Source organism: Crassostrea angulata, chromosome 3 (assembly GCF_025612915.1).
Source record: "Crassostrea angulata isolate pt1a10 chromosome 3, ASM2561291v2, whole genome shotgun sequence".
NCBI lineage: Eukaryota > Metazoa > Mollusca > Bivalvia > Ostreida > Ostreidae > Magallana > Magallana angulata.
The window spans coordinates 18,091,004-18,117,254 of record NC_069113.1 but is presented as its reverse complement, the minus strand read 5'-3'; the positions used below and the strand labels follow the sequence as shown (position 1 = coordinate 18,117,254).

The following is a 26,251-nucleotide window of genomic DNA, read 5'->3' as shown; positions in this document are numbered from 1 at the left end:
AATCGTCCATATTTGAAACCGGAAGTGACGTAATTATTTGAAATTTTAATAACCAGTAGCGACATTGATGCTTTATAACTCCTAAAAATTTGGTGTAAATCGGTTGAATAGTTTCTGAGAAATAACGCTCCAAAAAAGTCAGAAAAAGAAAAAAAAGTATAATAACTAGAGCAAAGCTCGTTGCAAAGCAACGAGTTGGTCTTCCGGTGGTGTCGAGAGTAAAGATAGAAGCTCCTGTAAGAAGCAGAGTTCTAAAACCAACTACAAAGAAAATTAAAAAAAAAATTTAAAAAAAAAATCGACTAATTCTTAGTACGACTTAACAATGCCTGAATGATTTCAAGAACGAATTAACAAAAACCTTTACAATTTCTAGAACGACTTAATAAAAAAAGTCCCGAATGTCTTCAAGTACGAATTAACAATTTCCGAATTATTTTAGGTATGAGTTAATTTAACTTTTAAAATAACACTATTTTCTTAACCAAGAACGTGGAAACAAAATTTCCGGAAAACTCAATTTTTAAATCCCAATATTTTTGTAATGCATCGTCCGATTTTAAAACGGATTTCAGTTTTAAATTAAGCTTAATAAAAGCTCCTTTGTTGCTTTATGACTTTTATCAAATTGTTGGTCAGAAAAGAGTTATTATAAAAAGACTTAATAGCCCTTCTGGTCCCTAATTTGAGGGGTCAGCCCTTTTTTTATATCAAATAAAAGGTCTTGCTAATATAAACATATTTTGTTAACGAATGGTTGACCGTTATCGAGATATCTAAACAACTGTATTTTAGGGGCCGACCCTTTAACTCTTTACCGGGGCCACTAATAACAACATTTATGGTATCATATTGTTCAGAACATTATTTTGTTCTACTTTGCTTTTAAAAAATATTTCTGCTTTTTCAGATATTTTAAAATGATCAAAGTTTTGAACTTCTGGCCCCTTGAAACCCCTAATTACGTAATATATGACTAAGGTATGATACTGTATAGATAAACAATTGTACAATGAACATTTTTGCTTCTATAATTTATAACAAATTATTGTTCAGTAAACAGTTCTTGTAAGAAGATTTAAGACCCCTCTTGACCCCTAATTGGAGGGGCCAGCCCCTTTTTCTTGATATCAAATGAAAGGTCTTGCAAATATAAACATATTTTGTTCAACAAGTGTTCACGAAATGTTAACCCTTCTTAGGATATCTTTACAAATGTGTTTTAGGGGCCGGCCCTTTATCTCCTAAATGGGGTCATGAACAAAAAAATTTAAGGTAGCATATTGTACAGAACATTATTTTAAGCAACTTTTGTTCTACAATGCTTTTCAAAATATTTCTCCTTTTTCAGATATTAATGATCGAAATTTTGAAATTCTGGCCCCTTTAAACCCCTTATTACGTAACATATGACTTAGGTATGGTACTGTATAGATAAACAGCCGAACAATGAACATTTTTGCTTCTATAATTAATAACAAATTATTATTCAGTAAAGAGTTATTGTAAGAAGACTTTACAGCCCTCTTGGCCCCTAATTTGAGGGGCCAGTCCCTATTTCTTGATATCAAACGAAAGCCCGTGTAATTTGAAACAACTTTTGCATTACATTTTATAACAAAATATTTATACATCAAAAGATATCACAGAAAATGTGCAAAAATTTCGTGAAAAAATTTGGTGCCAATTTTCAGGTTCAGGCGAGCTTGAAGGCCTTAAGCAATTTTCATCATTGGAAGCATGGGGGTACATCTACATACATTCATCTACAATCCCTGAAAATTTCAAGCTTATATCTTGATTAGTTTCGGAGGAGATGCGTGGACAAAATGACCCTAAAAAATTTACAAAATCGTCAATATCTGAAACCGGAAGTGACGTCATCATTTAAAAATTTTATTAAATGTAGCGCCGATCATGCTTTATTTTTCCTGAAATTTTTGTGCGAATCAGTTGGATAGTTTTTGAGAAATAGCGCTCCAAAAAAGTCAGAAAAAGAAAAAAAAGAATAATAAAGAAAAAGAAACCGTAGAATAACAAGAGGGTCTTCCGTTGGAAACGGAAGACCCTAACTAGAGCAAAGCTCGTTGCAAAGCAACGAGTGGGTCTTCCGTTAATGTCGGAAGTAAAGCTGGAAGTTCCTGTAAGAAGTAGAGCTCTTAAACTAATAACAAGAGTAACTAAAATAAAAAGATTTTAAAAAATCGAATTATTCCTGGTACGACTTAACAAAATCCGAATGATTTTAAGTACGACTTAACAAAAACCTTTCTGATTTCAAGAACGACTTATCAAAAAAATCCGAATGTGATACAGTACGGCTTAACAATTATTTTATGTACGAGTTAATTTTACTTTGAACATTACGCTATTTTTTAAACCAAGGACGCGGAATCAAAATTTCCGGAAAAATCAATTTTTAAACCCCGATATCTCTGTAATGCATCGTCCGATTTTAAAACGGTTTTCAGTGTTAGATTCAGCTTAATAAGCTCTACAAAACACATATTCATTTTTGATTTGATCAGAAAATTCATTTTTTCGAAAAATTTGTTTCACTTCCGGTTTCGACCGGAAGTGACGGATTTTTATTTCCAGCCTTATTGCACATGTAAATTGCCAAATTCATAACCACAGAAAATTTCAAGACTCTATCTTAAAGCATTTTTGAGAAATGTCGCGGACAAAATGACTTTTTTTAAAGTTTAAAAATGACGTAACGTCAAAACGGAAGTGACGTTGTTATGGGAACTTAAACATCTTTGAGGCATTATAATTGCACATAATCCCTGAAAGTTTCCTTTAAATAAGTTGAAAACTTTTTGAGTTATGAAGCCGAAAAGGAGTCAGAAAAAAAAGAAAAAGAAAAAAAACTAGAGCAAAGCTCGTTGCAAAGCAACGAGTAGGGTCTTCCGTTAATGTCGGAAGTAAAGCTGGAAGTTCCTGTAAGAAGCAGAGCTCTTAAACCAATAACAAGAGTAACTTAAATATAAAAGATGAAAAAAAAATCGAATTATTCCTGGTACGACTTAACAAAATACGAATGATTTTTAGTACGACTTAACAATCACCTTTCCGATTTCAAGAACGACTTAACAAAAAAAATCCGAATGTGTTGAAGTACGACTTAACAATTATTTTTGGTACGAGTTAATTTTACTTTAAACATAACGCTATTTTTTAAACCAAGGACGCGGAATCAAAATTTCCGGAAAAAAATAATTTTTTAACCCCGATATCTCTGTAATGCATCGTCCGATTTTAAAACGGGTTTCGGTTTTAAATTAAGCTTAATAAAAGCTTCTTTGCTGCTTGATGATTATTATCAAATTATTGGTCAGAAAAGAGTTATTATGAAAAGACTTAGTAGCCCTTCTGGCCCCTAATTTGAGGGGTCAGCCCCTTTTTCTTGATATCAAATAAAAGGTCTCGCTAATATAAACATATTTTGTTCTACAAGTGTTCATGAATTGTAAACCGTTCTCGAGATATCTGTACAAATGCATTTTAGGGGCCGACCCTTTAACCCCTTACCGGGGCCACTTACAACAAAATTTTTGGTATCATATTGTTAAGAACATTATTTTGAATAACTTTTGTTCTACATTGCTTTTCAAAATATTTCTCCTTTTTCAGATATTAATGATCAGAGTTTTGAGTTCTGGCCCCTTGAAACCCCTAATGACGTAATATATGACTTAGGTATGGTAATGTATAGATTAAAAGCTGTACAATGAACATTTTTGCTTCTATAATTAATAACAAAATATTGTTCAGTAATGAGTTATTGTAAGAAGACATTAGAGCCCTCTTGACCCCTAATTTGAGGAGCCAGCCCCTTTTTCTTGACATCAAATGAAAGGTCTTGTAAATATAAACATATTTTGTTTTACAAGTGTTCACAAAATGTTTACCGTTCTTGAGATATCTGTACAAATGTGTTTTAGGGGCCGACCCTTTAACTCCTAAATGGGGTCATAAACAAAAACATTTAAGGTAGCATATTGTACAAAACATTATTTTGAATAACTTTTGTTCTACATTGCTTTTCAAAATATTTCTCCTTTTTCAGATATTAACGATCAAAGTTTTGAACTTCTGGCCCCTTGAAACCCCTTATTACGTAATATATGACTTAAGTATGGCACTGTATAGATAAACAGCTGTACAATGAACATTTTTGCTTCTATAATTGATAACAAATTATTGTTCACTAAAAAGTTATTGCAAATAGACTTTAGAGCCCTCTTGGCCCCTAATTTGAGGGGCCAGCCCCTTTTTCTTGATATCAAATAAAAGCCCGTGCAAATTGAAACAACTTTTACATTACATGTTTTAACAAAATATTTATACGTCAAAAGATATTACGGAAAATGTGCGAAAATTTTGTGAAAAAATATGGTGCTAATTTTCAGGTTCAGGCGAGCTTCTAGGCCTTGCGCATTTTTCGCAATTGGAAGCATGGAGGGAAATCTACAGACATTCATCTACAATCCCTGCAAATTTCAAGCTTTTATCATGATTAGTTTCAGAGGAGATGCGTGGACAAAATGACCCTTAAAAATTTACAATATCGTCCATATCTGAAACCGGAAGTGACGTAATCATTTGAAATTTTAATAATCAGTAGCGACATTGATGCTTTATAACTCCTAAAAATTTGGTGTAAATCGGTTGAATAGTTTCTGAGAAATAACGCTCCAAAAAAGTCAGAAAAAGAAAAAAAAGTATAATAATAAAGAAAAAGAAACCGTAGAATAACAAAAGGGTTTTCCGTTGAAAACGGAAAACCCTAATAATAATAAAAAGAAACCGAAGAATAACAAGAGGGTCTTCCGTTGGAAACGGAAGACCCTAATAAAGAAAAAGAAACCGTAGAATAACAGAAGGGTTTTCCGTTGAAAACGGAAAACCCTAATAATGAAGAATTTCCAACAGAATCAGTACAAGGTCTTCCGTTGAAAACGGAAGACCTTAATTATTTCAGATTTGTATGTATTTTGACATTTTTACATATGTATGTATAGGTGTTTAACATAAATATACATATGACATTGTATAGAGTATAGAAACATACATATCTATATACTTGATAATCAAGTACATGAATATGTGGAATGTACTCTTTATATCAAAGACTGTGTTGACTGGAAGACTGTAAAAAGCGGACAATGGATTGAAGTTGAAAATAAATATATTATATGTAAAGGTTATACCTATAGTGAGTAGCATTCCTACATGTAAAACTGTCTTTACTTGTATTTACATAGAATGGAATTAACTTATATTCACACGAACAAAGTGAGGGAGAACATAAATAATAAAGTGACCAGAACATCTCTTCCCCTCAGACAAGTTCAGGGAAAAAACTAAAGTGCAGGACTGGTTAATGACATGTCGTTTAAATATATCGGTAAAGAAATCATGCGCGGATCTAGAGAGGGGGGAGGGGGGTCCAGATCCTCTTGCAAAATTCAAATTTCTTAAATTACATTATAATATTGCCAAAAATATGCCTCGGACCCCCCCCCATTGAAAACTCAATAACCTTCGTAACCCCCCCCCCCCCCCTTCCAGGGAAAATTTTTCTGGATCCGCGCATGGGAATAAACAAAATAAACCTGATTTAATAACCCAGCTATAAAGTGGTAGATCTTCATTCATTGGTACTGAGCATGTACATGTACGAGGACGAGGGCCGTTCAATATTTACGCCGACACTCCTTTTAATTATGTTGCAGTCGTCAAATAGCAAAGAATTTTACAAATAGGACCCCTAATTATAAATCAGCTTTTACAAATATTGCCGTCAATATTGCATAAATATGTGGATAATAATAATGATTTGAAAAATTATAAACCCAACCATTAAAACCTTTTTTTCTTTGATTTCACAAAGGCACTCGTTTCTTCTTTTAAAAACCCTGGATGGTTGAGGCCGATTAATTTTCAGAGTATTCTTGATTTCATTGAGAAGATCAGTAACCAGCAGAACACTTGAATATAACATAAGACTTGACTATAGGACCGGTATTGGTTGTTGTCGTTACAAAATCATATCGATTTCAGTTCCACTTCTTATTTTTATACAGGCCATACACAATTCTTTGGTTTTAGTTCTCAGAATGTATAGCGATTGAAAAGAAGTTTCACAGTTGTCCGATCAGTATGAGTTATGAACTTTTTTTTCTTATTTTGTTTTCAGTTTACATTCTATAATACTATGCATGTTCTCTTTAGGAGTTTATTTACAACCAAAGGCATATAAGCAACTAGCTATTGAAAGTCTTTCGTGACGCGATTTCAAATTAAAGTCGCAAATCCGTTGATTCTTTGCAATAAATAATGCACGTCTACCTAGCTAGTTTTTCAACAGAAATAACAGGAAGAGTGATGTTTGTAGATGTATAAGGATTTTTACGAGACGTTCGAACACTATCATCATTCACTATACATTCAACTGATCTCTTTTCCGTATAAACAGCTGCATACTTCGTTTAAGGGGACGTACCTGATGCCGGAATGGCAAGGAGACGGAAAACTCTAACTGACCCACCCCCATTATTTTCTTATCCATAAACCTTCCTCCTGCATTTTTGGCCTAGGATATCACCAATGCACACATTCTTTGCAAGAGCGAACTGCACCTACTTTGCAGTACTTCTCCCACAATTGTACCATTTCCTATAGACGTTCTGGAAAGGCAAACACAACTATTTTTGCTCGGCATGATTTTTTTAAGTGGCACCTGTCTCGAGTAACATAGAGTGAATGATTCTTGTCCTCAAAGAAAGCGTGCTTACTATATAGGGTATAGTTCCGGTTGATTGCTTTTACATGAAGTGAAATATTTTTTTTTCATCAATATCTTTAATTCAATTAGCAAACGTGCATTATAAATGAAGAAAATCGAAGTCTAATATACAAAAGCACAATTCTGCAAAAAAAAAAATTTGAAACGGTGTTTATTAATGCCGTTAGTTTAAAAAAAAAAGTATGCCCACCGATTAAAATCGAACCAAGGCACAAAAAACATCATGTGCGACAAAGCCAGCGCTTTAACCTACTGATCTATCCAGATCCAACACATTAAGATGTAAATATAGACTATTATGATAGACATTAGTTTCCGAAATTTTTGTCGGTTTTTTGCAAAATTCGACCCCAGCGAGGGGTGCACCAAATCTAATTTGTTCCTTTGAACAAAACCTATAGAAATAGCTAAGATTTTTTTCGGGGAAGGTCCGTCCTGTAGGATATAGGCCAAAAACCATGCAGAAATATACCATTTTATTGAGAAAATGCTGTTTTAGCCAACTTTGAAGATTAATAATAAAATTGCAAGAGCAATATGATAAGTTCAAAACTGCAAATTCGAAAAATATAGAAATATGTGGATAGAAAATAACAAAAATCTTGATTTTTAAAAGTGATTTTGCCAGGAAATCCATCTCCCTTATGGGTCAATTCTTTTGTTATTTGCAATAGATCCTTTAGAAATTTTAATTTCCCAGGGAGGGGGAATTCACATGTTCTCCCATGCAAACTAATAATTTGTTATACACAATAAAATAGCAAAAAGTAAGAGTGCAGGTTTTTAGCCATCGATGTATCATTATCAATACTTCCTACATGTAGATTCAATTTGCTGAAAAGCCTCAATGAAAACATATTTACATTTTGCTATGCAAAAAATTAAATATCAATGTCAGGCCTTTAAATATATCTAAACATCCTGGTACTGCTGAACAACTTTCTGCAACACATATCAGCAAAACAACAAATTGACCTTCACCTTAATTACATGTAAAACCTTGTAATTCTTGACCTTCAAAGGTGACAGTTTTAGCCTTGACATAGAACCTGTCTAGCTATGGTTGCACGAGGTTACATTACAGTTTCCATTATCCCAATTCGTCATAGCTATATATCAGTACTTTGATTACTACAGTAATTAAATAAACAACAATATGCAGAATATGCTTTATTACACACAGTACCTAAATATTTATAATTCAAAACCAAATCATTTCAGAGCAACCCAAAAGAAATCATTTCATCAATCAACAAACGGCCAAAACAATTAATTTAGACAATCAAATATTTTTTTATGTAGCCATTACAAATACCCAAGTCCTCATTTTGATTATAAAAAAAAAGTCTAGACATATGGTCTATTGTCCTAGTTTTGTAGAGAACAGATGACACAAAGTTTGTTTACACACGAATAAGCTACACATGTAAAGCACCTACACATAAATGTGGAAACTGAAAGGGGATGCAGAATAAAATTTCATCTTCTCTTTCTCCTCAACACTTTCATAGAGCAAAACGGCATAAAGACTTGTACCAGGTATTTTATCATTCTTCTCAGTAAATAAACAATAATTCATTGTTCAAAATTGATTTAAAAAGAAGTGAGCTTGTTTGAAGATGGCAAACACGAAACACGCTACTTAATATGCTACAGGTTGAGAATCAAGGAATCGCAGGTATTGTTATAATCCAAATCTACTCCACCAAAGACAAATAAAAAAGCAGATTTACTAGTAGATGGTTAAAAAAAAAACAAACACAGAAACTGAATAAAGATACAAGTGGCAAAAAGTGATGGCAATTACAAGAATTAGCAAAAAGTCGACAATTGTTTGGTGAAATGGCTGTCTGAAGTGGAAACATGGCTGCAACAGACAGGTTGCCGAATCATCTCATTCTATAGATATTGTTACATGCCAACTCTAACATATCATCATTGTAAACACAATCTAGCCGGCAGTGTCTTGGTAAGATGGATCTCCTGGCCTAGCCTCATACTGCTAGGTCACCCTTGTTTGAGTACACTTGTCTGAGTGGGTCTGATCTGCTTCAGACTGGAGTGTGCACACACCCTTGAGGACTGTCGGTGTTTGGAGCACCTGTTGTGAGTGAGGGTCCAGCACCAGACAGAGATTTAGGGTGCTGTTAGTGACTCAGGGTGGGTAGACGTTTTGCAGTAAGGCAGGCAGTTCCTCATAATCTTAGACACTGCTACATGTCAGTTTCAAGTTCTCAATACAATTTGCATCATTGTTATTTTCAGTTAAGAACAAACTCCGCCATTAAAGAGTATGGCTATGCCTGTGTCCTAATTAAATGGACCCTGTGACAACTGTGATGCATAAAACATGCGGTCTCCCTGGTAGGTGGAGTCCTGGGACAGCATGCCATCTGCTTGAGATTTGAAGTCATCCGCCAAGAAACTGTCCTGCAATCAAAAGTATACCATTCCAATATTCAATGAAGTATAAATAGTAAACCACTTTGCTAAGCATAACAGTTCGTATGTAACCAGATCATAAAAGGGAGGACAAAGTAAATAAAACACAATGTATGGAATGATGAGTTATCAAACTGAGATAAACCTGAGAGAGCTCTGGCTGGGAGAGACCAGACAAGCCTGGCTGACTCATCTGGAAGGGCTGGCTCATAGACATAGGCCCCTGGGTCAGTGGTCCCTGGGAGAATGGCTGGGATACATCCTACAAGGCAAAGAAAACTATCCATCACAATTTACATAAAGTTTAAGTGTTCACCATAAAAGGCTGTTCATTCTGACTTCAAAAAATGAGTTATTGAAAGGCAACGATAAGTACATGTACATGTTTCCCGATGTTTATCATTTACATAAGATACATTTAACTAATTCCATTTAATGACAAGCAAAAGTTGATTTCATTTCCACATAACACACATGCCTTTATTTGAGATATTCTCTATTCTGCTTTGATCAACATAGAAAGTATCATATATATTATCAATTCCCTGAGTCTCCATATGATTTTCAGACTATGTACTGTACTTCATTATCTCGTTAACCGACAGTTATCTTACCTGACTGGCCTGGCTCTGACTGTTGCCCTGACTGTACTGGGAACTGTTCTGCTGTGACTGGGTGTTGCTGTAGCGCGGAGGCTTCTGTCCACGACGACGTCCCGTACCCCTTTGGGTAGGGGCATTTCTGTTACCTGTAAAAACATAACAAATGTACAGTCAGACTACCAATCACTACTTCATGTACCTAGTCTGATAAAATGTGTGCCAAAAATGTATCATTACACTCTTCGATTGAGAAATTAACTGACATACCCATTGGCATTGGCTGTCCATTGAATGGCTGTGGCATGGGGGGCATGAACATATTGACAGGCACTGGGATGTTCAGGGCAGGGCCTGTGTACTGTCTCTCTGGACCAATATAACTCAGCTGGTCATGGGTGCGAACCACTGGCTCGTTGTATCCGCGACCTGCAGAATTAGCAAAATGTAAAGTACATATATAAAGAAGACATACCTTCTCTCATCTCGCTAGATGCCGTGGTTTCTCCAGGCTTGTTTGCCTTCGCTAAGGCCTTATCCACCATCTTGGTATACGCGGTCCATCGCCCTGGCGTCCAGGCCTTACAAATTTCACAAGTAAATACTTCGGTACACAATCTGTGACGAAAACACTCTGGGTGATCGTCTATAACGTTCATTTCCCGCGAACACTGTGAACACTTCTTGTAATTATCCATATTTAATACTTTACACGACCGTAGGTTACGAAAAGAACAATAAATAAAATTTATTGTCTGACCACGCTACAAAAAACCGCCAAACATGGCGGTGCCCGAACATAAACTGAACGGAAGTAGTAAAGGAGAGTTCCAAGTAGGGGCAGATAACTCTAATGTTTTTAATGTTCGAGCATGATCGTAGGAGCCCGGGCACATTGCAAATAGTTGATGCAGGTAAGTATGGATATTGAAATAAACAGAAAACATACCTATTCTACAGTGATCTCCCTCACAATGCAAACATTTGTATAGACAATAATGTTAGACTGGGATTTTACATATTTAATAGAAAATGAGACTCAGAATTTTTATGATGAAGTTTAAATAATATGTGAATTCAGTGTTATAATTCAAATGAATTTGAAGCCTTACTTCTGTCATACACACTTCCCGGAATCAGAACTTCTCTGGCATCAAACATTATGTTGCTCATAAAACGTCCTCCCTAAATAAAAATAAAAAATGTCAACAAATTATTTGAAATGTACCAGCAACTATTGTGGATTCACCACAGTTCTTGGATTTTGATGTTAAGTCATCAACATACAAGTAATTAAATGTTCATTGAAGTAATAGAACCAATGTCCATGAATCCGATTAATTTTGAGACTTAGAATTGTGGAAAATTCTTATACACGAATATACATCTATAGTCTTCAGCTATTGCAGGCACGAGTCAATTGAAAATTTGTGCTTAAAAAAAGATGCCCTTAATTCTCCAGATGTACGTACCGGGTTTGACGTGTTGACAAGTTTGCGGGGTTTGCTGAACTGAATCATGCTCTCCTTCAGATTATTCAAAGGTCCCTCCACCAGACACTTCTGCTCCTTGTAGTAAGTTAAAAGGTGGTTCCAAAGAGGTTGCTGAAATAAGAATGTGTGACAACAGAATGTTAAGTATGGTAAGTCCTTGTACAAAGAAAATACTTTGTAGGATGTTAAATATACAAGTATATCTAGGAGGGAAAATGATCAATAACTTCATACCTTTGATAAAACCTTGGGATTTCCAACAATAATTATTCCATATCTAATAAAAGAAAATTTCATCAATAAGCAATTTACAGTATAAACATTTATTGCAAAATTAGTTTCATAACTTTGAAGCCAGTTTAATACATATACACGCTACATGCATAATGAAAAAAAATAAATAAATTTACATATTGAATTCTTACTTTGCTCGAGTTAAAGCCACATTTAGACGTCTAGGGTCATTCAGAAAACCGATTCCTTGATGTTCATTAGAACGAACACAAGAGAGAATGATAAAATCTTTCTCTCTCCCTTGAAAAGCATCAACACTAGCAACTTCTATCTCCTACAAAAGCAAATTCAACAATTGAGAATTATCTACATTTTGTCTAGGCAGTCAAGCATACTCGTACAGAAATAATTTATCGAAGAGGGCAGACACCAATGATGGAGATTACCTGATACAGTTTCTTGTTCAGAGATCCACTGTACTGCATGTACTGTACAATGTAGGCTCTCTGTCCTTCATAAGGAGTGATGATACCTATCTGCTCAGGCTTGACGTTGGATCGCAAAAATCTTGTGGCAATCTTCTCCACGTTAGCTGCTTCAGTCCTAGATAATATCACATTGATTTATGAAAAGCTCGCCCATGTAAAACCTCATGTACTTTGCAACATGTATATAGGTACTGCCACTGAAAACATTTGTAAAACACGAACCTATTCAAATAAGAAGTTCCAGAACTTGATATTTCCTCTTGTCCAGATGTTGTATAGAAGAACATGGGTTTGTCTCCTTGAGGCCAGGGAATGTCAAGTCCTTTCCTTACGCGGTCTCCTACAAATGTAAATGTTCTCATGTCTCAGTTAAAAGCATTTGATGGATTATTGAAAAAACATAATGTATGTTCTGGGCAAAAACTTCAATGGTGAAAACAACATTTCTGAAAAGTTTACCTGGTGCAACTCCATTTTGTAGAGATCCTTCATAGAAGATATTGGATGGGAAAGCACTGAGAGCAGGGTGCATTCTGTACTGGACCTGTAGACGTATGGGTCTGATCCCAAGCACTACCAGGCGCTCAAAAAGCGACTGGGACAGACCCGCTCGGGCTGCCTTCTTACACATCACCACGGGGCCAAGCTGACAGTGGTCTCCTACCAGGATCAACTAAGAACAAAATCAAGAGTGTAACATTAAAGCTACAGTTGAACTTTGGTATTCAGACCAAGAATATCTCTAATAAAATACATATGTCAAAGCGAGTTTGAAGTTCAATCCAGTTTCTTTACGTACATGTACATCTACATGTATTTTAACATTGAGATCATGCATTATCAAATAAGTTTTTTCCTGGCCATTCAACATAATCAAGTAATCATTTCAAATGAACACTACATTGTACACGTACCTGTCTACATCCCAGCACCACCGGAATCATACACTCTGGTTCAGTGGCCTGTGTGCTCTCATCAATCAGGACAGACCTAAACTGCATCTTGGCCAACCTAGGATCACCAGTTCCCACACAGGTACAACAGATAACGTCAGCATGCTAAACAAGGATAGGAAAATCTTGATTATGACTTAGTTTCCACATGATTTTTCCAACCACAAATCATCAGCTCTTTAAATTCAGTTTCACAGAATGGGTTAATTATTACCTGCAACAATTCTTTCTCACACTGCTTCTTCAGAGACCTGTATCGTTTCTCGTCAGTGGACGACAGCTCACCTGTCTCATCCTTCAGCTGCTGCAGTTTCTGTAACTCTGGCACACTGTGCAAAGTAAAGGTTTGAGAATCGGTAAATGCAGTCACAAACAGTAGATGTGCATTTCAGTTTTTCTAATAAAACAGTACTTTAAATAGCAACAAACATTATCTACCTTTCCATATTTCTAATCTGATTATGAAGAGCCAAGAAAGACACTGGTGAATCAATGGCTTCTCTGCTCTTTGCACACAGACGTACAACCTATTGAAAAAAGAGTGAAATAAGGTGTAACAGAGAATACAAAATTAAAGACAACAAACTCCTGAACTTGGAACAAACTTGTAATACAAAAAAAAAATATACCTTCAGTCCTGTTTTGTGAATCTTCTCAGTAAGTTGGTCCACAGCAATGTTAGAGGGAGCACAGACCAACACCTGTCCATTGTTCTGTTTGACCAAGTGGTACACAATGGTGGCAGATGTCACAGTCTTACCAGTTCCAGGAGGACCCTTAAAGAGTAAAATAATTCCGTTAAGATCCACCGTACAATTGGACACTTCCTACAGAGATACTGTGAACTGCTGACAGTGTGACAGTGGTACCTGAATGAGACTGAGTGGCCGCTGGAGGACCGTCTTGACAGCATACACCTGGGAGTGGTTCAGCTCCGGGAGGTTAGGGACACTGAATCTCTTGGGGAGCTGACACTTGATGACAACATCCTCCACCTCGTGTCCCAGAAGTTTGTGGTAGATGTATCCCCATACAGATGTTTCATCCACAGCGAAGGTCTTCAAGGCTGCCTGCATCCTGTAAAATAATTCATGAAACACTGACTAAATACTGAAACACAGTTTCAGGAACACCTATGAGAAATGAAAGAAGATTTTAGAATGATACATACCTGTCAAAGGATGTTGACTTCCATACAAAATCCACCACAAAGTTATGAGTGCACTCGCTAGGCACTCCTGCATTACTTTTCAGTTCAATGGCCACTTCATCACTATGGTCTAACACAGGTCAGGAAAAATATAATCTCAGACACAATGATTTAATTGTGTGTATAATTTGTGGCTGGTTTTCAAGCATTTGATATTATAAATGTTTATTTTTATGTTAAGAAATATGTGTTCAAGGATACTGTCTGGAATCTTTATTACATGTCCAACACCAGACCATGGTTTGTGCAGCTCGCCTTGATAACGAAGCCTCAACTCATCCCCATGCATTAACTTCATCTCTGCAAGGAGTAAAAATTAAAACATTTATTATCTACATCAAAAACTTACAAAGTTCATCTAACTAATGTCTTGTGAGTGAAAAATACTTTACCATCATTGGCTTTTGGGAGGTGGAAGAAAGCTATCCGTTTTTTATTGAGTCCAACATCCCAACGCACTACAATGTTGTCCTGGGTTTGGGATTCCTTCAACTTCTTGTCATAATCTGCCTCCAACTTTACCAGAGGTCCAAAAATGTTCTGGTACTGGTAAGCATCGTCATATCTAAATGCAAAATAAAATTTCTTGATATTCCTACACAACCTAATCATTCCCTTCCACAAGTCTGTGTTTTCATAAATACTATTTCATTCAATTCATATCTTAATGTAGCATATATTGAAACATAAAGTGCATTACCTTACTTGATAAACACACTTGATAAATATGAGACCCTCCTGATCCTCTTACCTTAGCAACACCTGTGTTGGCTCCTCGTCCACCCCTGGCTTTTCTAGATCCTCCAGCGTGGCATCAGGGTTGTCTTTCCACAGCTCCTCTAGTTTATTGATCTGCTGGGCCGAGATCTGGCGGCTCCTCATCTGCTCCTGATCAGAGGGCACTTTGACCAGCCATGACAGAAACTGACGGTCCTGTATCAATGGCTGCCACTGACTTGGGTCCCTATTCAAAAGAATGCAATTCTTTCTGCAAAATCTGTTTTGTTTAGATGATTTGCTTGTAACCCCAAGCATTTTGTTACAGATTTAGAAATGGCATTGAAAGATATTGTAAAAAAGAATACATCATGAAAGCTTTTAAAAAATACAATTTTTTACATTAACAAAATTGACAGTCATCATCTTCATTACATCTTGCAGAAAAAGAGTTTTCTTACCAGTTCATATCCTTCAAGTTGGTAAGAGTTGCGCAGGGCTGGCGACATAGGAGTACAACCACTGAGTCTGCCTTGGCAGGGATGAATCCAAGCAAGAACACATTTCTACAGCCACAGTTATAGCACTCCAAAACAGTCTCTCCCAGGGGGCCATCTTTGTGCAGGGTCACTTCCTTTGCCTTGGCTCGTACAAGATGGTTGATGATATGACTGATCAGAGAGAAAAATGTAATTACATATTCAGTTAATCTTGATTACCTTAAACTTGAATTAATTATTTCCAATGTCTTTACAAAATTATTAAGTCCCTAATCAATATGATGGGCATTTACCTTCCAGAAGTGTTTCCTCTTCCATTGCAGAACCATTTCTTGGTGCTATTGCAATACACCACAGATGCTGGGTCATGGATTCCACAATATCTGAAATAAAAGAGAATGCTTCTTGTACCCTAATAGACTTCTCTTCAAGTTTAATAAGAATACTTAGATAATTTCCATTTGAGGCTTATATTTTTTATCTTAAAAAACAGTCATTATATAACTATCATAAAATTTAAATTACTGTGTCTTTTACATTCATATACAAGTCAAGCACTATCCAAAGCTGAAACATAAGGAAGGAAGTAGCTCAATGGAAAACAGCTTTTCGCCTTTCAGTTTTTTTTTTCTAATGTCAAAGGAATCATATTTTATTAGATTTACCACATGATAGATTTAGATGCCTTTTGTCAATTTTGTTGTTAATATTTTACTTAAAGTTACAAGAAGTTTTATTTAATCAAAATATGCTTAATATTTAGTTTAACTTATGACATTATAATAAATGGATCAAGCACCAGGTTCTGAATTCTGCCTCTATTTTTTATGTCTCTGAGTCAGAGAAAACTTTTAATTGTAATGCTTAAATTGGCATGTTCACACAATTTTGTTCAAAATCTGTTTTTCCATTTATAATGTTTACAATGCTAGCCATTCTGATAGTCAACCAAAATTTGAGTGTCAGTCGTTGAGTTATAAGCAAGATTTTTTATTAATCTTATTTGCTGAGTTTTTTGTCCAACATCTAGCTTGCTCATCATATCTGCATGTGTTATTACATTTATAAAGTATCACCAATATCAGACTGCGTACAAAAGTTATATTCTATGCTCAATGAATCAGTTTGCAATATCTTTTTTAAATTCAATTTTGGGGGCATAAGTTTGAACTGCTGTACACAATGACAAAGTGCTGTACCTTATTTTCACAAAATATAAATATAGAAACACCTCATTCAACTTTCATATTTTCATCACTATAGAGTACTTTCTACTTTCTTTTTCAACAAAGGTGAAAAACTTTAACTAAGATTTATTGCTGTTATGCATGTATATAAATCTTACGAGCAGGCATGCTTCGGTAGATCTTTCATCATAAACTGCTCTTCTTCCTCCTCTTCAAAAGTAAGCTCCCCAACCCCCTGGGCAATGCCCACAACACCTTTGTCCAGCCCATTCTGGATAGGGGCTTCTGGACCATTCACCTGAAATTAAATAATTAGACATTTATCTGGAACTTGAACACTTTTCCAATTACTTTCATCAGTCTTCCATACCACTGTGTTATCATGTTGTATTAGTGATCATCTACTTACGGTCATTTTACAATATAGAAAAATGTACAGTCAATTGAAGCACTGCCTAAACTTAAAATTATGCAAATAACTGAATAAGAAATCCAGAAATGCACTCTAAAACTAAAATTGTATCATCAGCATGCACTAATGCATGTGGCCACATGTCACATGGCGACTCCATTACTGAACGACCATCTGGCAAAATTTCTTTCGTATCTACGTACCTGGCTTTGGCTTTGTCCGTGTTCAAGTTGGGATGCCTGGGTCTGTGACTGGGTCTGGGATGGTAGGGTGAAATCTGTGTAGTCATAATCAGTTCCTTGAGTGTCGGCCCCAATGAGGTCCTCTTCAGGTTCGAGGAAAGTCAAGGATTGGGAATTTGGGGCATATGCGTCCACGCTCATAGTGACATTTCGATACTTTGACACCCTTACTAAATAAACCCAAACTTACTGTTTTTAAAAATTTAACCAACGCAACGACCGAATTGAAAATGTTTACAACTGAAAGTAGAATTTCTTCGTACACCGTTCACGCCATTTCGTTCTCTCGTCGCCTACGTCACATAGAACACAATATCCTCTGACGCATGTGCACTTGGTACACAACATTTTACCACGTTTTTCTCAACCATGACCTGAGAAGTGATCACTGAGCGATTAACAAGTTTGATTTTTTACGGGTTATGGCTGTTAGCGAGTGGACAAGGTGGTTTATTGCTTTTTGGAAATATTAAACAAGATTTGTATTGATAATGAACTAAATGACATCGACTACAAATTAATTCAACATGGGTTAAACTCAAGACATGGACCACTACTTGACTGGTCTTAGAAATCTTTAATTTGGAGTTTGTTTTTAATGTTAAAATGTATCGTCACGATTATGATAGCTGTGTAAGAGAATGATATGTATACAACTCTAATAGATCATCCATTTTCCACTTTAAGTTTTTAAAATTTTATTTCTTAGTTGACAGTTTGTTAGGCCTATTTATTATTATGCCCATTATATTGTTCATTTTTCTACAGGTTGGCTCTAAGATGTTGATGAGACCTTGCGCATTTAGTTTGACTTGATCCTAGCTAAAAATTGTGAATGATGAATAATAGGAGACTTTATTATCAAGGACAACATGGGTACTATAATTCACATGTGCCATGTAATCCAACAGTCCGCTTCTCACAAATGGTGCAACAGCAGTATGCTTTTGTCCCTGCCCAACATCAGTATCATCAGCCAAATTTTCTAAGCTTTGACAATGGCTGGCAGAGTTTTCAGGGCAATTCTGGATATCCACAAGACCACAGGGAAACAATCAGACAAGATATTCTGTCGCAGTTGCATCACAAACAACCCAGTTCGAGTGTTGGTCATCAAAATCGCAAGTAAAAAAAATACTTGATTTATTAATTCTGATTTTGTAGTTTTTTTGTATGATCTGAATCATGTTATTATTGATGCATTTGGTTTCATTTTCATTTCTCTCATCTGCAGTGATTGAAATCTTTTGTAGATTTTTAATTCATTGAATTAATTGAGGTGAAATATCAATTACACATGTTAATGTTAATTAATTTAATTATGTTTACTGTTTGGGGTTGTATGCTACCAGGATTTTTTAAACTGTAAATATAGATCAAAAAACGTTTTAAATGTTCATGTACCATAAACTTCATGATTTTGTAGAAGACATGCAGATTCCCTTCCAAGCTCTTCTAGTAGTAAGAAATCCAAAGGTAGCCACTCAGTGGAGTCCTCTAGTGCTGTGATAAAAGACGTACCACGTCCTCCGTCGGGGTACAACCCAATGCACAGTGTAAGTTCTGACAAATCTCAATATACAGAGGAAGTCCTGGTAATATATCCCAACATAATAGGGAAATTCTTATACAGAACTGATACAGCTGTATACTGAACAAAACACACACTGTAAGTTCTGAAATATCCTAAATGACAATACACATTGGAAGTTTTAATACATATATATACAATAAGTACTGATAGATCCCAATACGCAGTGAAAGTTTTGAAATATCAGAATGCACAGTATGAGTTCTTTTGCAATGATTTGTACCCACTGTAAATTCTTATATATCCCAACATACAATATAAGTTAATTCTGTTGAGTTTTCATTTATCCTGATACACAGTCAAAGTTGTGAAATCCCAATATATTAACACATGTAATAAATGTTTATCACCAAAGGCTAACAGTGAGTATTCAGAAATATACAGAGGTGTATCCTCAGGGTTGTAATACATACCATGACATACACCCTGAGGCAAATTTTGTAGAAAATTTTATTTACAAATACAATTTTGTTTTGTACTTGCTCACCATATTATAAGCTATATATATACTATTATACCAAAATACACAGTAAAAATTAGACTAGTCAAAATGGTACAGATACATGAATGGTGTGAAGAATAACAATATCAGTAATACACATTGCGGCTTTAAATAAAAGTAAGAACAGAAGTTATGTTTACAGATCACAGAAGCAATCATTCGATACTTCTTGGAGAATCACCAGACTGATAAAGCCTACAAACAGAAACTCCAACTCAGAGATGTCTTGTTCAAGATATTCCAGTCCTGTATGCCAAGTATGTACATTTGTAGTACAGAGGATCATTGTCTACGTAAAATGTGTGTAAAAACTATCTTATTTATTCTGACATTGTCTTTTATTTGTAGTAACATACAGTGTAATTACCTTTCAATCTTAACAAACCATTAATAGGTTTGTACTTGAAAGCTGAAGGAGCAATTCAGTTGAAAAAGAATTTATATAATGGAAGTGAAGTCTCAAACTTAAAGCTATTTTGATGAACTGAATATCAAAGTACCTCTATGCATGAGCTTGTATTTGTATATGTACTATTATAGACTGTGGACTGTACATAGTGGGGTCTACAATGAGTGGCTTTGGGACAATGAAGAGTGACATGGACATGTGTCTGATGATCACAGAAGATGGCGTATGTATCTGTATACTGTAAACATATTATATTAAATAGCATGTGGAATATTTGTGGAAGTTAGTGTGGATCTGATTTCTAAATCTGCATATTCATTTAAATACATACCGGTATATACAGTATGCATGACATTTGGCAGTCTACTTTTTGCCAAAAATGCTGATTAGTGAGTGCAGTTAACAGCTAAATGTAATATGTTTATTAATTTATTTACTGGGGTATCCTCAGATGAAACATCAATAGTACTTAATGAGAATAAGTATATTAAGAACCCTTTCTAAACTACACAGTACACATTAATGGTATTTTTGTGCAGTTAGAGTAATCTGCCTTTGATGTAAAATAGAATAAGAACATGCATATTTTTTAAAATTCTACCAGTATACGTAAGGATGTTCAACAATGTTGAATGACTGTTGGTAGGTTAATGCAAAATGTTACATTTATCTGAATATAGAATATAAAAACTAGAGATACTTTGAATTATAGGTTGACCAGAAGAGAGAAGCACCAGAAATACTGTACCTCATCCAAAAAGCCCTGTATAAATGCAGTAAGTTATAGATAGCTCTCTGTGTTGAATGGATATATTTTATGAGTTTGATTGGATAATTCACAAAAGTTAGGCCTAAGATGTGAAGTGGACAGAACAATCTTTTCTTGAAGTATAAACATAATTCATATTTTTTATTAAAAAATTTGGTTTGCTAAGATATCATGTTTTGATGATAATTCGGAAAATTGATTTTTATGTAAAAAAAAAAAACCCAAAACTTTAATTTATCTAATAAAAAGAATTTACCAGGGATTCACAAAGAATTTTGTACAGGATGACACCAAAGTAATGATTTTGCTTATACATGTGTAAGAGCCTTGTCATTTAAGTTCAGAAACAAATGTACCGGTATTATTACAATAAACTTTATATAAAAAAATAAAAACTGAAAATTGCAGCTCTTATTGTTTGTACTGTACATTTGGAATACATGTACAATTGTACATTTTGGTTGTGTTCACCTCTGATAAAATGTCTTTGTACTAAAAACAATTATCATTTTGCCTTAAATTCAAACTGCTGATTTTAGACTTGTTTGTTACATTACCTTGCAATGTACACTGTACATATGACTACACCCATTTATTTGTAGCCGCACCATTCTTTGAATGACATTAACTAGAGGTTTCTAGTATGAGGTTAATGATAATGCATTATTTTTGATACAGGTTTTGTCAGGGAGTCTACAGTGATTAGGGCCAAAGTCCCCATTCTACGGTTCAATGATCTCATTAGGTGAGTTAACATGCTGATGTACATAATATTCACACTTGGTATTCAGTTAATTGATCTAGGATGATGCGTTTTAGATTTGATAAAATACATGTATACATGTATATTAATAGCATATTTTTTCTTTGTTTCCAGTAAAGCTCAGGTGGATCTGAATGTCAACAATGGTGTTGGAATCAGAAATACTCATTTACTGAAGTATTACTGCATGAGTGAGTCATTTCCTTCTTCTGCTTTTTCAAATTATTGATTTAAGTGTACCGGTAGGTACCCATATATGTTAAAACACATGTATCTTGGACATTGTTATGATAGTATGTAATTTATACTTAAATACACAGGTATTTCATTTATATAAATAATAAAATACATGCAGTGTACCAATTATTTAAATAATTGATAATTGGTAAAATCAGTAATCATGTCCAATTTACATTGATGGTATTTGTTTGGTTTGTTTGAATAATTCGAGAGAGAAAATTCAAGCCGTAAGTACGATAGAAGTCATTTGAACCATTTGTGAAATTGATTCTATATTTTTAGCTGACTGGAGAGTTAGGCCTTTAGTTCTGTACATTAAGAAGTGGGCCCGTTTCCATGACATCAATGATGCCAGCAAAGCCACCATCTCCAGTTACTCACTCTGTCTCATGCTCATTCACTACCTGCAGTGTAAGTCATCTTGATCTCCTTTTATACATAAGCCATGTCTTTTCTTTTTAGCAATGTCTGTGTCATTAGTAACGGTGTATGCATGTTTTTGCAAGTTCTCAGCTAATCAGATTATTTGTTACTTCAATTTAGCCGGTGCCAAGTTTGTTGTTATCATTGTATTTCCTTTCATTTGCAGATGCTTGTTCTCCACCGGTACTTCCCTCCTTACAGGAGCTCTACCCTGTGAGTCAATTAAGTTTGTAGTTATTGTTATACATGTAGTATCTTTAACTGATTAAACATTTCATATTGAAAATGAAAACTCTAATGAGTTATTGAAGTATTAATGTTTGTATTGGGTCATGTGTAAATACGTAATTGTTGTACCTGACAGGAACGCTTTGACGGTACTCTAGACATCAGGGAGCTGAAGTTTGACGACACGATCTCCTACAAGAGTGACAATGGACAGAGTGTGGGCGAACTCTTCTTGGGATTCCTCGCCTACTACAGCAACAAATACAGGTCACTACCAATGTCTATAATTGTGCGTTACATGTACATGTGAAATAACTGCTATTTTAATTTACACTCCATACATTCTAAACCATTTCTGAGGCCTTAAAAGGAGAAATCAAGGGAGAGAACTTACATGTATCTAAGTGATCTTATCCGTTGTCTCTGCTTACATCTGCTTATATCCTAAGTTTTAATATGTACAGCTTGTGTACATTGTACCTAGCCACCAATGGTGTCATGCATGGGTTTTATGACTCTTGCATGTTGCAAGACAACTAGTTTGCCCGTTTGTTTATGATATGCTAGTTGTTCCCCTTGATGCATACAAAATTTGCGGCAAATTCCACTTATATATGTGTACTACTGAGGATCTACAGTAATAAATTTTAACTATTACATGCAAATGCTTAGCAGTTCATTAAACAACAGAAAAAATAAATCGGCATAAAGATTATAGAAAATTAATTTATTGCTTCAGTTTCAGAACTTTTCTTTTTCTTTTTATCTAGGTTTGAGGAGGATTGCATATGTATTCGAGAAGGAAGAAGATACAGTTTGGATGACTACATGCGGTTCAAGAATGAAAATTTTCAGCTGCAGCCTCTTTGCATAGAAGGTATGTACTGTGATTTAACTGTGGTAAATTTTTAATGAAGTAAAGGCATTACATATAAAAGGAAGTTTAATTCTTTGGTTTCATTTATATTCGTGGGCATCAATTTTTGTGGATTTCGTGGAAATTTTTAATGAAGTAAAGGCATTACATATAAAAGGAAGTTTAATTCTTTGGTTTCATTTATATTCGTGGGCATCAATTTTTGTGGATTTCGTGGAAACAGTTTCGAGAATATGTAATTTCGTGGACAACAAATATATCCTAAAATATCATTAGATTTGCACTTCAATGACGATTGAATTTCGAGGATGAACTCATCAGCAAAATCCTTGAAAATTCAGCTTTAACAAATTTTAATAATGAAACCCCAATATTTCCCTTGAAACATTTCATCAAATGAATTGTGCAGGTGTTCTTTAAAAATACTAAATCTTTGAATTTTTTTAATACATGTATTGCCTTTTCAGAACCGTTTGATTTATCAAACACTGCTCGCTCCTGCCATGATAAAAACATTTTCAACAGAGTCAAGCGTGTGTTTAAAAAAAGCTACCAAGAGCTACAGAAAAAGAAGGATGTTCGCTGCCTCTTCAACCAGCCATTTTGAAAATGTTTGGGAGCAGGCAAAATGTAGGATGGCAAATTAAGGACTACAGCCTATTTGCAGGGAGGAAGGGTGACTAGAGGTTAACTCTGACCTTGAGCTTATGCTAGTGGAAGCCTCATGCACTGACCAGTCTCCCACTATCAAAGCTTGTTCCATTTTTGTGAGCAGCATGGTAAAGCATTTAAATGAAGATTAAGAACAGAGACAGGGTTAGAACTCATGTGATGTACACTGCACCAGTGTGTTACTTTCATGAAGTACGAAAAAAAGGGGGAAATTGTGTTCTGGTGGAGCAAAGTCTAAAAGCCATCATGGATGTTTGATATTGACGTATTTAGAAGTACTTATGAACCCAAACATTTCAATTCTTGTGATTGTGAATGTGGTATGTGAAACTATTGATCATGTGATTGATAAGCTTGTTCAATTCAGTACATGTATTTAAATCAGGGGGTTCAAACTTTCTATTCTTATCATCTATATCCTCACGAGAAAGGCAGCTTTGATGTATTCTGATAGAAACTACATGTTGGTGCTTGATTTTGCTTGTTTGAGTTCTGTTTGTATGTACAGTACATTTATACAATACATGTATTGAATAAATGAGTGCTTTCATTGTAAATTGAATTTACATCTTTTCTCAATGTTTATTGTAAATAAATAAGATACAGTTTATTCACTTTATTGGTTGTTATATTATCAATTTGAAAGAACACTGACTGACAGCAAAAGATGTAACTTATTTTCTGTAGAACTTTATCTTGCATCTGAAGTAAAGAAAACAGTAGAGAATGCTGCAAGTACATTGAAGTCCAAAGGTACCTTGGACTTCTTAATGTTCATTTGTACATGCATTGGCAAAAATCAAATATTGATAAAACCTATTCAATAGATATCCAGGTACATTTACAGGTGAAATACTGCAGGTTCATATTGGGGAAAAAATACATGCCAGAATCATTTAGTGCAAACTAATATTTGGGTATTGTTTTTGTACAGTCAACTTCAAAGTATGGCATATTCATTTATCCAACTTGCACTGATCAGAGACTGTTTTCCATCCACCATTAATATACTGGAGTTTAATCACTTTTTGTTGAGCTATAATTTTGGTGGATTTCATTTTTTGAGCTGAAACTCCCAATCAAATGCCCACTGAAGAAAGAAACATAACAAAATTTGTGTTGTTTGAATTTGTGAACATGTATCCTCAAACTTGAATCCAACGTGATTCACAAGCATATGATTTACCAAATATACAATGTTTACACTATTTCAACATAATTTATGTATCATATGAAAAGATGAACTTTTCAAAAACTATGGTGTTCAAAAGTAGATACATGTACATGTAAATCAAATTAAAAAAGAAAAATAGAGATGAGATGAGCATTGGGCCAACAGATATATATTGAGTTTCCCATCCGGATAATAGTCACAAGTGCAGGGGAATGTAAATACTGCAGCATGGTATATATCATGAGCCATTGGCCTTTTAGTGAAACATGATGTCTTAAGGAACTACTAGTATATATTAATTACGATAAACTCCCTATGAATGATTGTATATTTCTTACTACAGACATCAAACAACTTCAAATTATAATTCTTTTCTCAGTGTGTCAATCCAACTGTTACTATCTTTAGACAGCAATCGCAATCATGTGACACTCCAATCAATGTCCAAAACAACTCCGTTTGTTTATATGTGAAATTTCCGAATGAGTTCTAAAAACTGAAAGGTGATGACTTAATATGTGTGAAACCTTCCGAATGATGAAATTTCATATGCAAGTACATGTATTTCTTCTTATTCCAAATGTCATAATCAAAAAGTAAAACATTTTTTTTGAGTCACCGTGTCACTACAGTATCTGCAAAATTTATGCCATAAATAATACAATGTAGTACTAATCCTGATCACACAACAGAGGCCATTAGGATCAGCAGTGGTAGAGGTCTTTGACTGCAGTGCAATAATTTAATGATATGACTACACAGACACGATATCCATTTCATTGCTTCTGTTCATTAAAATTTTACACAATCATGTACACATACTGTATACATTGTACATGTTTTAATATTTAGGTCATTCAAAAGATGTCTGTAATTAGATACAAAAGAAAGCTGAATACCCCATTGAATTTTAATCATCATTCAGAAAAAAGACATCTTTGGCACATAGCATCAAATAATAACAGAAAGTTGAAACATTTATTTTGTGTACATGTACTTTTAAATCAATAGAAGTAAAAATGATGACATGTTTATAATCATGATGGAAATTACTAAACGATGAAAAGGTCAAGAATGAGATGAGTATGTATTTAACATTTTGCCTATTAATTCACATTGCTTTTCAAAGAAGAGATAAATCTTGTTGGACGGTTAAAATACATGTAATTATTACAATTGTATAAAAGCTATCAACCACTGTATGCGATTGAAAATAAAACACGATCAAAAGAAATTTTTAAAAATACAAAGCATATGTAATTTAACCATGCTAAAAATAAGAACCTAATTTCTTACTATATGGTATTCAATC

The 26,251-nt window shown here is 34.7% G+C and overlaps 2 protein-coding genes across 2 annotated transcripts; one reads left to right on the top strand and one right to left on the bottom strand.

Moving 5' to 3' along the window:
• Nucleotides 1-7,971: 7,971 nt before the first annotated feature.
• LOC128178044 (regulator of nonsense transcripts 1-like) lies at nucleotides 7,972-17,582 on the bottom strand. The gene is made up of 24 exons (XM_052845036.1): nucleotides 17,253-17,582; nucleotides 16,796-16,935; nucleotides 15,744-15,833; nucleotides 15,412-15,621; nucleotides 14,985-15,197; nucleotides 14,626-14,798; nucleotides 14,435-14,533; nucleotides 14,195-14,303; nucleotides 13,893-14,100; nucleotides 13,653-13,799; nucleotides 13,462-13,550; nucleotides 13,238-13,352; nucleotides 12,985-13,128; nucleotides 12,530-12,743; nucleotides 12,293-12,410; nucleotides 12,029-12,185; nucleotides 11,774-11,916; nucleotides 11,583-11,625; nucleotides 11,328-11,459; nucleotides 10,968-11,040; nucleotides 10,126-10,284; nucleotides 9,871-10,004; nucleotides 9,402-9,518; nucleotides 7,972-9,244 (listed from the first exon to the last, which is right to left on the bottom strand). Exons 1-24 carry the CDS (start codon nucleotides 17,430-17,432, stop codon nucleotides 9,125-9,127), a joined length of 3,327 nt encoding a protein of 1,108 aa, XP_052700996.1. The 5' UTR covers nucleotides 17,433-17,582; the 3' UTR covers nucleotides 7,972-9,124.
• Nucleotides 17,583-17,623: 41 nt separating this feature from the next.
• On the top strand, nucleotides 17,624-26,189 carry LOC128178045 (poly(A) RNA polymerase GLD2-like). The gene is made up of 13 exons (XM_052845037.1): nucleotides 17,624-17,736; nucleotides 18,060-18,416; nucleotides 18,718-18,847; nucleotides 19,527-19,641; nucleotides 19,925-20,016; nucleotides 20,506-20,569; nucleotides 21,241-21,307; nucleotides 21,440-21,516; nucleotides 21,848-21,976; nucleotides 22,155-22,201; nucleotides 22,353-22,483; nucleotides 22,987-23,093; nucleotides 23,561-26,189. Exons 2-13 carry the CDS (start codon nucleotides 18,127-18,129, stop codon nucleotides 23,698-23,700), a joined length of 1,389 nt encoding a protein of 462 aa, XP_052700997.1. The 5' UTR covers nucleotides 17,624-17,736; nucleotides 18,060-18,126; the 3' UTR covers nucleotides 23,701-26,189.
• The last annotated feature ends 62 nt before the right edge of the window (nucleotides 26,190-26,251 follow it).

What these genes read in the sequence shown, in the direction of transcription:
- LOC128178044 (XM_052845036.1), bottom strand. Translation starts at nt 17,432, where the DNA reads ATGAGCGTGGACGCATATGCCCCAAATTCCCAATCCTTGACTTTCCTC. An exon ending in AACTTGAAGGATATGAACTG is followed by an intron (nt 15,198 to 15,411) that starts GTAAGAAAACTC and finishes TCTTTTGAATAG; the next exon opens with GGACCCAAGTCAGTGGCAGC. An exon ending in TGTAATAAAGATTCCAGACA is followed by an intron (nt 14,304 to 14,434) that starts GTATCCTTGAAC and finishes GACCTGTGTTAG; the next exon opens with ACCATAGTGATGAAGTGGCC.
- LOC128178045 (XM_052845037.1), top strand. Translation starts at nt 18,127, where the DNA reads ATGATGAATAATAGGAGACTTTATTATCAAGGACAACATGGGTACTAT. An exon ending in GTTGGTCATCAAAATCGCAA is followed by an intron (nt 18,417 to 18,717) that starts GTAAAAAAAATA and finishes ATGATTTTGTAG; the next exon opens with AAGACATGCAGATTCCCTTC. An exon ending in TGATGATCACAGAAGATGGC is followed by an intron (nt 20,017 to 20,505) that starts GTATGTATCTGT and finishes TTTGAATTATAG; the next exon opens with GTTGACCAGAAGAGAGAAGC.